This window comes from Poecile atricapillus, chromosome 3 (assembly GCF_030490865.1).
Source record: "Poecile atricapillus isolate bPoeAtr1 chromosome 3, bPoeAtr1.hap1, whole genome shotgun sequence".
In the NCBI taxonomy this organism is placed as follows: Eukaryota; Metazoa; Chordata; class Aves; order Passeriformes; family Paridae; genus Poecile; species Poecile atricapillus.
Genome location: NC_081251.1, coordinates 24744912 through 24757066, shown reverse-complemented (window position 1 = coordinate 24757066; position 12155 = coordinate 24744912). Strand labels below are relative to the sequence as shown.

Sequence of the window (12155 nt, the reverse complement as noted above, 5' to 3'; positions counted from 1 at the left end):
AGATTTTGGTTATTTTCCTTAGCTGAGGGAAAATCAATTTTGTATGTAATTTCTCATATTTTTTTACACAGATTTTTAGCTTAGTTTTTGTTTTAACTGAATTATTTATGTAAGCTCTTAACAAGAAAGTTACGAAATATTTGTTTGTGGGCTTTTTAAATTGTTCAATAAATAATATATTACTTTACCCAATATATCCAACAGCCACTGAAAAACCTAATTGTCAAGTAGAAAGGACAGCCTGAGAGATTAATATCATTTTAGCTGTGAGACAAAATCTAGGTTGGAAAGCTAAATTTGCCTTTTTTGTGCTTAAACCATTGTATTATGCAGCAGTAGGATATGATACATCATAGAGGGAGGGCTGAGTTAAACTAATGTATGGTGTATTCTCTGTCCTATAAAGCACTCTCCAGGTTAATAACACGTATCAATTTTGATAATATCAGAGAATGAGATGGTTCTCTCTGTGTAGTCCAGAAGAAAAGGAAAAACATTGTGTTTTTGGAGGTGGAGACAGGGAGATATTATCTTACATTCATTGTGACTGCAAGGCACAAGCTTATCACTACAGTGACAGCAGTAAAGGAGAAACCGGCCAGAATATGAAATGTGTTGAGAGACAAAGCACCAGAATGATGGTGGCACAACATCTTATATCTGCAGGAACAAATTTAAACCCAGTGTTTAATGCTGCTGTGGGCAAGTAGAGACAATGGCATGAAAACTCTGTTTCTCCATTTCTCTCCATTTCAGTAGTGGAAATATTAGAATAGCAAAGCAGCTAGAGGTAACAAAATGCAATTAAGGCTCAGCTTTCAGATAATTTTCAGTATTTATATGCTGGATAAGACCTGTACATTCATTATACCCTCTATTGTCCCAGCTATTTCTATCTCCAATGCTGGCTATTGCTCCCAGTGATTATTTTAATTAAAAATGGTATTTCTTGATTTTTTTTAAACTAAAGAAATAAAAGCATAGCAATATTTTCATCAAAAATATTTATTTTTGAATGAAAAATATTTTCATAAAAATAACCAGATATTTATCTTGATAACCATATTTCACCAATATTTAGCTTGATAAGCATAGTCTCTGTCAAAAATACGTTAATGCTCTCTATCTATTCTCAGAATTTCAAATCTGAAATAACATCTGATTGTAAAATTTGAATCTGAAAGATATGCTGTTTACTCAATAGAAATTGTCCAGAGAAAACCCAGAATCATTTTCTAATGAATGTCTCATATTTTATTTATCTTCTCCACATAAAAAGTACTGCTAAGTTAAAGTTGTGGTTAAAAGAAATTCCTAGAAATGTTGGAACATTTTAATTCTGAAGATCTAGGTGAAAATAAGAAAAGATAAAAAAGAGAATAAAAGATATTCTTTCTCTTACAAAGACAAATTCAAGGCCAGAACCTCCCTTTCTAACATGGCACAGAACACCTCCAGTCTCAAAAAACTTCCATTGACCTTTAGTAATGTTCTTGCCTCAGAACTAACTGAGCTAACACAATTTATCCCCCTGGCATTAAGGTAGAAGCAAAAAGAATACAAATGGTGTCAGCAGGTAGTTTTCACCCCCTCTTTAGAAAGATTCTAATTAGGATTTTTCCATGAGCATGACTGACATTGATATTTTAGTTCTTTGTTTGCTGGCCCCACGTTAGGAGTACTGTACCCTTTTCCTCTCTGTTCTCACAGGGATCTGGACAACACACCAGATGAAGCCTAAAAATTTTGCTGGCCTTCCACAGTGACCCATGACCTTCTATGTTTGAAAAGTATACATGTTCCCCTCTTATGCTCTCCAAGTTTTCTTAAATAACCATAGCTTTCTACATTCTTTCTCTTTCTTCAACGAAAAGCTAAAAATACATTTTCTGAAATAAAAATAAAGCTTTGCCAGATCTGCATTTAAGATATATTTTTCAACTGTGAGCTGAAATATTTTATGTCTCAAATAAATGATTACTGATAACTATTTTGCAGCTGGGTTACTATAATAGCTTTTAATTTTTTGACTATTTATTTGGTTATAGCTAAACAAAAGAAAAATTTAGAGGACTTTTTAAATTCCATTTTCCCATATATGTAATGTTTTAATTCAGGAGCTGTTTGTTCAATCATTTCAAATTATATATATAAAAAAGACATATCCTGTTCAACACTCTTTAACAATTCTGCATTTTCCATGGTTGAAGAGCAAAAATAGCCTTCTCATGGTAAAGGAATTGAGATAGCTATGAAATCCTGTGGTGCTTTCCACAATTATTTGGGTTTTATTTTCTTAGAAGAAACAAAGCAAAATAATTTCTTGAAATAACATTGACATAATAGCTATACTTAAAAATTAGGCTTACACATAGGAATATTGAAATTCCTATTATTTTATTTGATACTTAAACATTCTGTCCATTTATATATTTTTCTTTATTCTTTTTTAATCAAAAAAAGAGTATGCTCCTTTTTCTCTTTAAATAGAAAACTTGAATATACAAATGAATGCAAATCCCTTTCTCTCACTTAACACCAATGTAAACTAGCAGGAATTGCAACAATGTCAAGTAAAACAGCTGTTGGGGAAGGCTAAAGCATAAAGTGATTGAGCACTTCATAAAACTATAGTTGCCATGATAGACAGTACATTGCATGACACTAGGTCAAAGGAAAACCTAGAAAAAATATTTACAAAAGGTAATCAAATAACACCTGGTCAATTAACAATTGGCTTTACAGAAACATTTGAATATATGACACAGTTTTCTTTCTAGGCCGAATTCTTTTTAATGAAAAACAAAGTCCTCCCTCTCATCTTACCATTTCTTTTGAAAAATCTGGACTGAAACGCAAAAATAGTACCACATGGAAATTGTATCTCAGTTTCTGATAATTAGCCTTTTTCTAACCAATAGACCACATTCTTCTAGAAGACGAAATCTCCAGTGATGCACCATCTTCATCCTTTTAAGGAGAAAAACACAATACATAGTAGGAAGCTCCAGGCCGGAGAGATTATCCCATAAATAGATTTGTAGATTTGTAAATTGATTGTATCTTTCGTATTAAATAGCAGTTGAGAGAGAAGTCATGAAAATGAAAGACTAACTAATATTTCCGTGTCAAAGATTTTAAGAGATCTTCTAGAGCAACTCTTAAACATTACAGACTAAAATGAGCTACCAAAGTTAAAATGTCCTGACCTTCAGTGGTGCTGACACTTGTTATTCCTGTTGGCCTGAGTAGGAAATTTGAGCCTATAGCACCTTTGAGCATCACATAAGTTTTATTTAAATGGTTACTTTTTAGGCACTCAAATCTGAGAAAGAAAAAAAAAAAAAAAAAGGCTGTTTAAGTGTAACCTTATGAAAACATCTGACTTTCAGCACTTTGGATTCGTATCTTAGAAGCATGTCTGTACTTCGAAAAGTAATGTGGACTCTCCCCAAATCAGTATGAAGTGAAAGTTCCATAATAAACACAGAACTTACTACAAGTGGATTTGGAGAAAAAGAAGTGCAAAGTAATGCCAGGATATCACTAGTGCATAAGTAAGCGTTCCTTGTACATGAGTCAATCATTTCTAGAAAGAGGATATAAATAAATCATGTTTGAGCCTTCTTTCAAATACTTAGATTTCTTTATATGATATATTTTAGAACATTTCACAGCATCTAAAATATATAAAAATAAATATCTACAATATTTACAAAGTATGATACAATCCAATCTTTAAAAAGAATTGTAAAGACGTTCTTTAGCTCATACTGAGGTAAGTAGGTTTCTGTAAGACTGAGAAGAAAGAGGATAGGCAGTTATTTTGAAGGAATCCCTTTGTCCAGTTGCAGTCTGTACCACAGCTAAAAGCACGTGACACTCTCTGGCAGTTGTAGTGTATTGAGCCAAAGTCACCCTTGCTGTAACTCCATCGAAGTAAGTTTAGTTATACTAGGGACAAATTTATCCCACTCTGCATTCTCTGTTCTGGCAGTGTCTTCTGCAGAAACCCTCATGGCTTCATCTATATTTGAAGTCATGTTCATCCCGGGTATGTGGAGATGCAGTTCCGCTGACTTCAATGGGCTGAGCATAGCTGGGATATCTGTAGATAAAACAAAGGTTTTAAGATTGTTTCACTGCTTGTATCAGTTGGCTGGCTAACTCACTATCTGATTATCTCTCTCTGAATTCTGTGCAGGTGATAATCTAGCAATAAAATGGTCTTCCAGAAAATGTTTCAAATTGCATTTGAAAATTTTAAGTGAAAGCTTCTTGACTGAAGACTAAGGGCATTTCTGATGCATAAATCTTGATTTTTTTTTACTTTTCATGTGTTCTACTACTTATTAATATGCACTATTTAGTAAATTGCCCTGAGGTTCCTTCTCCAGATGCCTCTCTGATCAGCAGGGCACCACAGCTTCCTGTTGACAAGTCAGTCATGGAATCATTGATAGTTTGGGTTTGAAGAGACATTTAAAGACCATCTAGTTTAACTCCCCTGCCATGAGCAAAGGATAGAGAGAAAAAAATGATGATAAATGAGAAACAAAGGGTAAAACATAATTTACAGCCATGCTGTCATATGGGTTTCATATTTGTGACTTTGCTTGTGCCATACATAAAGGAATGGAAATACTACTGTATTCAGGTGAAAATCCCCATTCCTTATACATTAAACAAAAAGTGGCTTCCCAGCTGTTCCTGAACACATGCAATAGCCTACCTAACATGAAAAAGAACAGAAAATTTTGGAAAAAAATAATATTAATTTCTTATTTGATCAGCCTAAGTCACACCAGAATGCATGCTAAGCAGATAATTTGAAATAGTAAAGGACATTATGGTACTTCAATCTCTACACCCAATTTTGTTCAAAATATTTGTTATAAAATATACCACAACTTCAGATAATTAGATCAGAGTAGAATACAGCTGTTCATAAACACAGTCCAATGACAGGGAAAATAATTTTCATACTTTCAGGTGCTTGTTCTTTATTTACTTAGGAGTCTAAAAGAAGTAGGTATCCAAAGAAAATAAAGTATGACTTCTTTACGCCCTCCCTATCTGCAACATGACTTCTGAAATAAATATGATGAAATTTTCTCTTGCCATTACATAATCAAAGTTATGGCATATTCTATAAGATATTTATTTTCATTTTCTTTTCTTGCAGTCAGTTCTTAATTTTAAACACCCTTCTCTCTTTGTGCTTAGATCCCAATATTGATGGATGCACAATTAGAATTTACTTCTATGGGATCAAAAGGCATAGGGACCAGTATACTAAGAGTGGGTAATAGATGCAGTACCATTTGATGGAATTGTGTTTACGTTGGACAATGCAACCTGTTCTGAAAGTTTTGAAATGTTATCAAAATTGCTGATCTGGGTGGTCAAGGATTTCCGACTCTCTGTACTGGCACGACCTCTGGTGAACCGTTCGTCATGGTGGCTGCGAATGCCAAGGATGCAACAGGAAAATGCTGCTTTAAATTCTTCTCTAAATTTCCCTGTCAACCACACAAAAATCACTCATGAAAAAAGTGTACCATAAACCGCATTTCATCAAACTTTATAGATTTGTATATATAGGAGTTATCTAGAGCAAAATTAATGTGAAACACCCAGATGCTCTTCTAATGAAGAAGCAGAAAATTACAGTTTAATCATCTTGGAGAAAGACGAAAAAAAGACAACCTTTCTAAGAAGACGTGCAAGGTATGATGTGAAGACTGAATTATTATTGGTAGACAGAATGGACAAACTAGAATTATTAATGAAACCACCTCATAGATAGTTTGCTGATTAATTACATATATAACAAAAAACCAAATGAGCAAATATAGGCTTGACTGATTGAATCCTTAATTGATATGTGAAATGAGAGAGCATGGCTAATTTGTGTTTTATCATTAATAGATTTTAAAAGAAGCTTCACAATGTTTGACAGTTCCATGCTTCTGGGGCTCAGAGGAAATTGTTCAGATCAATCCCACACTACACACCACAAAAAAACTACAGTGGGCCAATATGTAGAGAGGATCAACAGAGTTTTGCCTCCCTGTATTTAGCTGCAATACAACCAGTTCAGGTCCTGATTCTGCTCTCCAAGCCAAATGACACATATTCAAACCAAGACAAATCTATAATAAGTAAGTAAACAGCATCTTGGCTGGTTCTTTGAAGTTGACCCTACTTGGCACAGTCTGGTCATGCAAGTACTATTAAAGACTCACAACTTCCAAATCCCAGTACTTGAACACAACATGCCAGCAGGGGACAGCCCCGGGACTGTGCTGCCTGCCAGAGAGCATCCAGGGAGTGTTTAAAAGAGTGGTAATTGTTTCCGATCCAAGTCATGCCAGGAACTTCTCTACCACATTAATGTCATGGACAGTCACACTCTAGCACTTGGACTCAGGCCCTGGCACACTCTAGGTTACTTATTGGTAGACAGCCTGAAGGTAATGGGATACTTCAGGCAACTTCTTGTAGGAAGAGGATCTAGCTCCCACTGGAGGAGCTGAGCTGAAGTTAAACAGTCATTAATTCTTGCTATGGTTCATTACATTCAAATTATACATTAAACTTGAATTCTAGGTAACTGTAACTTACCACTGAGGAAGTTATAAATAATAGGATTGGCTGCACTGTTTGCATATACAAGCCAGTGTGAGAATGTGAACCAGGCATATACAGTTTCTCTGTCATCAGCATGATTAAACATCCCAAAAACCCTACAGAAAGAGAAAAGAAAACCTGAAAGATGGCAAAATTAGAATTAATTTTTAAAGATTTTACAAGTTCTAGCCTAATGTTCTCTCTGATGACCTATTTGGAGCACCACAGAAAGGCAGATTCAGCAGTGCTTTCTTGAGAGAATCCTCTTCCCAACCCTCAGCCTCCTGTCTTGGTGGCTTAGCACAACTGAGACTTTACTATGGTGAAGATGCATGACTTTTTTACCGAGTAACTGAAGTCATCTGGTGTAGATAAGCCAAGAAAAGACTGGAAAAGTTGCTTTCGATGTACTTTACATGTCACTGAGCTTCCTGGCTCTAAGCCCACTCTCCAATACACTCTTTAGGCTACTCTCCAAATATCTCTTGAATTGAAAAGGCATTGAACTGCCTGCAAACCTGAAGCTACCATTTTTCCTCCAGGAAAATCTGCATTTCCCAGACTCTTTACACATTACTTCTGCCATTTAAATGAAAATCTAACTCTGGGCCTACTCTGCTATTGTTATTGAGGCAGCCTGTGTATTTCCTCTGTTTCAGGTTGTAAGTGGCCTGAACCATCTTCTGGAAATAGCTCTTTCTCTAGATTTTCTACAGAGGGACTTGCAAATGAAAAGTATTTAAATTAGGCCTCAGGGAAGAGCCAGAATTGAGTGGGATGTACTTAAACCTTGAAACTATCTCTTAAAAACTAAAATCTTCCAATAACACTCCAACTAAAAAAGCACCAATAACATGCTTGTTATTTTTAGGATATTCTGCCTTCTGCTATGTGCCATTACTTATTGGTATTCCAGAGGGCTCATGACATGTAAGTTTACCAAAGCCTCAGTCTGTCAGGCACTGCAGAAAAACCAAGAGTGTAGACACATATGAAATGTACGGAGAGGAAAAGATGAAAAATTAAAATAAAGCTTCATAGGACCAACTGAAGGGTTAGCCTAAGATCTCAAAACTCTACATAAGTAGCTTAGGTTTGAACTCAGCATTTCACAGTCCTCAGAGCCAAGCCACAATGCTACACTCTGCTGCTAACCTTCAACTGCTGCTTTAGGTGACTGCACTTCCCTGGGGGCATTTACAGCAAACAAGCTGTAATCCCATGTAAATGACAAGGTTTAATGAGGAGATAGGTTTGATCATTTTCATGAGGAAGACCTTGTTAATAAGAGTTCCATAATCTGGCCTCTAGTTTAAGTACTGTGGATAGGTTATATACATATATATATATATGTAAAATACACAATATATAATATTTTCTTGTGATTGTATGCTTATTTTCCACTTCTTTATCATGCAATAAGTAAGCTTATCCATCAAAAGTATCTACCAGAATAAAAGGAATCTTGTAACAGACAGAAAGCTTTACCAAGTGTTTATATTTTGGGATAAACTTTACCTTTTCAAGACATTGAGGATGCTGATTGGTAGATAGCAAAGTGCAAAAACCAGAAGGACAACCATTAGCATACGTGCTGTTTTCCTTCTTGCACGAATCTGTTTTATTTCAGCTGCCACAGCACTAATCTTTGACTTTGTTGATTGTCCCAGCCCACGGGGCTGTGCTGAGGGCTGCTGAGGCTTCCATTTCTTCTGAACAACAGAAGAAGTTCCTGGGATCTAAGGCAGACAAAATAAGGGACATTTTGAAAAAAAAAAAATTTAAAAACTGATTTTTTTTCCACAGATATAACAAGAAAAATAGACAGTTTGACATACACAATGTAAGCTCACACAGATAAAAAGGATTTTTAAATTAAATTAATTGACGTTGCTGCTGTAAACTAAATTTCAGACACACTAGGGGGAGTGCATAAAAAATTGTGTTTTATTCACAGGTATCAACTGATGCCTTCAAATTTTCTGCACTTCCCACATACCTTGCCTTGCTTGTGTCCTCAAACTATTAAAATTACTAACCCTATTTCTGCAATTACATTGCTATAAAGGTCTACATTAAATGTTTTCTTGTATAGCGGAGTAGTTTTCCCCACTAATATGCTGCCAATATAAGATACTAAACAGTTTTTCAGTACTGGAAAATGAGGATTTAAAGCCTGCATAGCTTTAAGTGCCATAAAACTTCCAGACATGCAACCTGGATGACAGTGAAGTAACTAAACAAATAATTGCAGCTGAAGTGTGGATATCTCTGCAAAGTTCTTTAAAACTGAGGGAAATCATGGAAAGGTGCCAAGACACAGAAAGAATGGGTTTAGTCAAAGCCATATTGCAATGAGCATATGTAGGACCATGCTATTAAAAAAAGAATTGTTTTTTTTGTTTTCTGTGCCCTCACATAAAACAAGCCAAGTTAAACAATTTTGCTTCAGTTCTTTTAAATTACTTCCTGCCTGCAGCGAAATGTGAAAGACTGCAGATGTCAAGGACTTTCTCAGAGAACTCTTATTACAATTACATTTATAATATTTTCAATGCCATACAGTGTGAAAACCTTTTGGCTGTAAATACAGTTTTATTGATGTGTAGTACAATTGTATAGGAGGTGATTAATCTTGTGAAATATTTCAAGTTCAAAAGTATCTGGAAATTTCACATTGTCTACTGTAAGTTTTTTTAGTATTTTTTAATGGGGCTTATCCAGAAAAACTGACCAAAAAATTATGAATTTTTTATATTTATTTAAGAAAGATAAAAGTACACTAAAAAGCATGCACATTCAGAATTGTTCTAGAAAAACTACTATGTTGAGGTTTTGTGGTGTCGGGTGGTTTTTTTTGGTTGTTTTTTGGTTTTGGTCTATTTAGTTATTTGTTGGCAGGGGGAGGGGGTTGTGTGTGAATATCTTCCTTGCACAGACAAGCCCTTAGATCAGCATTTATGTGCCACTAAACATGATTTACAACTATTGGAACATTTTGGCAAAGTTGCCATGTAATGATCAGGAAATCTAAGAAGCAAAATTGGAGATAAGTTATAACATTTTGTTTTTTCTTGTGTATCCATGGATTTAAAACAACTCAGCTTCACAATTGCACGTCTGTCCTATTGCAAGGGGTTTACCCTACCTGGCTGTGGGGTATAGCAGAGAAGTGATAGAATGAGAGGAAATGGTCTTAAGTTAGAGACAGGGAAGGTTTAGATTAGATATAAGGAAAAATTTCTTTACTAAAAGGGTTGTCAAGCCTTGGAGCAGGCTGCCCAGGCCAGTGGTTGAGTCAACAGTCCTGAAGACATTTAAAAGATAAGTGGATCTGGCACTTGCGGACATGGTTTAGTGGTGGACTTGGCAGTGTTAGGACTGTGGTTGGATTCCATGAACTTAAGGGCCTTTTTCATGATAAATGTTTTTATGATTCTATGATTAAGTATGTACAAGTATATATAAGTGTATACATGGGACCATAATGCATATATTTGCTTTTTGGTAATGAATCAGTCATAGAGATAATTTTGAAGCATTTGTGTAATCCCAATGTTTTATGAAAAGCCTATTAGCAGTGAATAAACAAGTACTAAAATTTAGAGTTACTTTCTTATGCACCTTTTCTCTATCTCCTCAGATGGTTATCAAGGGGTTTATAACCAAAGAAAATCTCTCAAATGTAGTATCAGCTCTCAAATGTAGTATCAGCTCTCAAAGATTGGAAGGGTATATTTCAACTACCAAAAAAAAAAAATTTAAAAAAAAAAGATGGAGTTACTAATTATTAATACAAATGGACTTCAGTGTCAATGCACTTGGACATCAGAAAATTGAAGCATACTTGGAACTTGATATTAGAAATCATGTATCAACACTCTCATCGTAAATCCATTCAGTTCTGTGTGTTCAGAAGCTCTTTTTAATCTACTTAAAATCCACACAAGAATATAGACATCTAAATCACTATTTCCTTGCTAATCATTAAAATAAATTACTCAAAATTTCTAGTATTTTTAAAATTATTTTTCTTGTCTTTATAAAGGTGAATTGTTAATTCAAAGATTTGCTTCATTTATACAATCAGAAATTTTAAGAGCTATTACGCAAAGTACGGTAACAATAACTTGTAAATCAATGTTCTATTTTTCATCTGAAAATTTGCATGCACAACACATTACATTTTAAAAAAGAACCTTTAGAAAAAATGTAGGGCATAGAAAGCATCTACTGTTTGTTGTGTTTTTTCTATCATGAACATCTGAAAGGCTCATTGTACCTTGCAATAAGATCACCACATTTACCTGAATTTCTGGTAAACAGCATGATTTTTATTTTAAACTGTTACCAAAGAATACATTTAGAGCACTGAATTCATTTGTGCTGCATGACTGATTACAGCACACCTGCTGCACTTAGAAAAGTGCCTGATGGCTGCAGCCAAGTCACAGTTGATAGTAGATGTGCAGTGGTTTTAATTTCACTTAGCACAGCCTCTTGTACATAATGCTATCATCTAGGCCAGGCAGAGACAGCTGTAATTTGGCACCACCGATAGCATTAAGCCTGTAGTAGAAATTCTTTCAGCCACTGAAAAATAAAGGATCATCCTAACCTTGTCAGAATGCAAGATGAATAGGGAGAAGAAATATTGTGAAGAACAAACAGACCAGCTAAAACAACTGGGGAGTGGAGGCAGGGGGAACCCCAAAATAAAGGTTGCTTTCCAGTCATTCAGCTTCTGTTCTGCATCTGAACCAGAAATTTCAACTACATGTAGGTTAAGAACAACTGCTTTCCATTAACTTAATTAATTTAGAGCTTGAGAGGGTTGTCAGGTTGTAAGGAAGGTATAGAAGAGAAGGTTGAGAAGGATTATTGTGATAAAGTCATTGGGTGATGCAGGACAGATTCAGCAAGGCAGAGCATATTAAAAATATGTTTAGACTGAACTTAATAACAAGACAAAGCAAGAAATCCTTTGTTCTGGAAAAGAGTCTTCTCAAACTGTAAAGGTTAAATTTTATCTCCAAGATATCTTGTTAATTAATCTTATCAACCTAAGAAATTAAAAGCAAAAATAACAATTTAAACATGATAAATTTAGCAATTTAAAGCATGACAACCATGATAAACAGCAATTCTGGTTTAACCTAATCTGATTAAAGTAACAAGAATTGCTGTTATGACTTATGGAAGATAAAAAAAAGCCTTAAAGTGGATTTGGTATTTCCTGTATATGAGTTACTTGCAAGAGATATATTCTGTCAGCATAAGATTTTATTTTTGATTTTATCATATGTATATCTAGAAATCTAAAGTCTATTTATAATTTCTTTGATGAATCAATTTGAACTGCATGAAAAATGTTTCTCATAGGGCCGGTATTAACCCTTGCCCAGGACAGCCTCAAAATTGGATGGTATCAAACATGCTGGTGAGAGAAAAGTGATTCATGCCCATATGTTGATGGAAATATGAACCATTGTTAGAAGCACTTGAGAGAGAATATCTTGCAT

At 34.8% G+C, this 12155-nt stretch overlaps 1 protein-coding gene across 2 annotated transcripts in view; it reads right to left on the bottom strand.

Annotated features, from left to right (window-relative positions):
• Window positions 1–1106: 1106 nt before the first annotated feature.
• HCRTR2 (hypocretin receptor 2) overlaps window positions 1107–12155 on the bottom strand; it is a 36642-nt gene continuing 25593 nt past the window's right edge. For both annotated transcript variants that reach the window (XM_058836591.1, XM_058836592.1), the window contains 4 exons: window positions 8152–8372; window positions 6628–6749; window positions 5322–5522; window positions 1107–4108 (listed from right to left, as the gene is read on the bottom strand). In XM_058836591.1, the coding sequence (XP_058692574.1) occupies window positions 3915–4108; window positions 5322–5522; window positions 6628–6749; window positions 8152–8372 (738 nt within the window). In that variant the 3' untranslated portion in view covers window positions 1107–3914. The remainder of the gene's footprint in view (window positions 4109–5321; window positions 5523–6627; window positions 6750–8151; window positions 8373–12155) is intronic.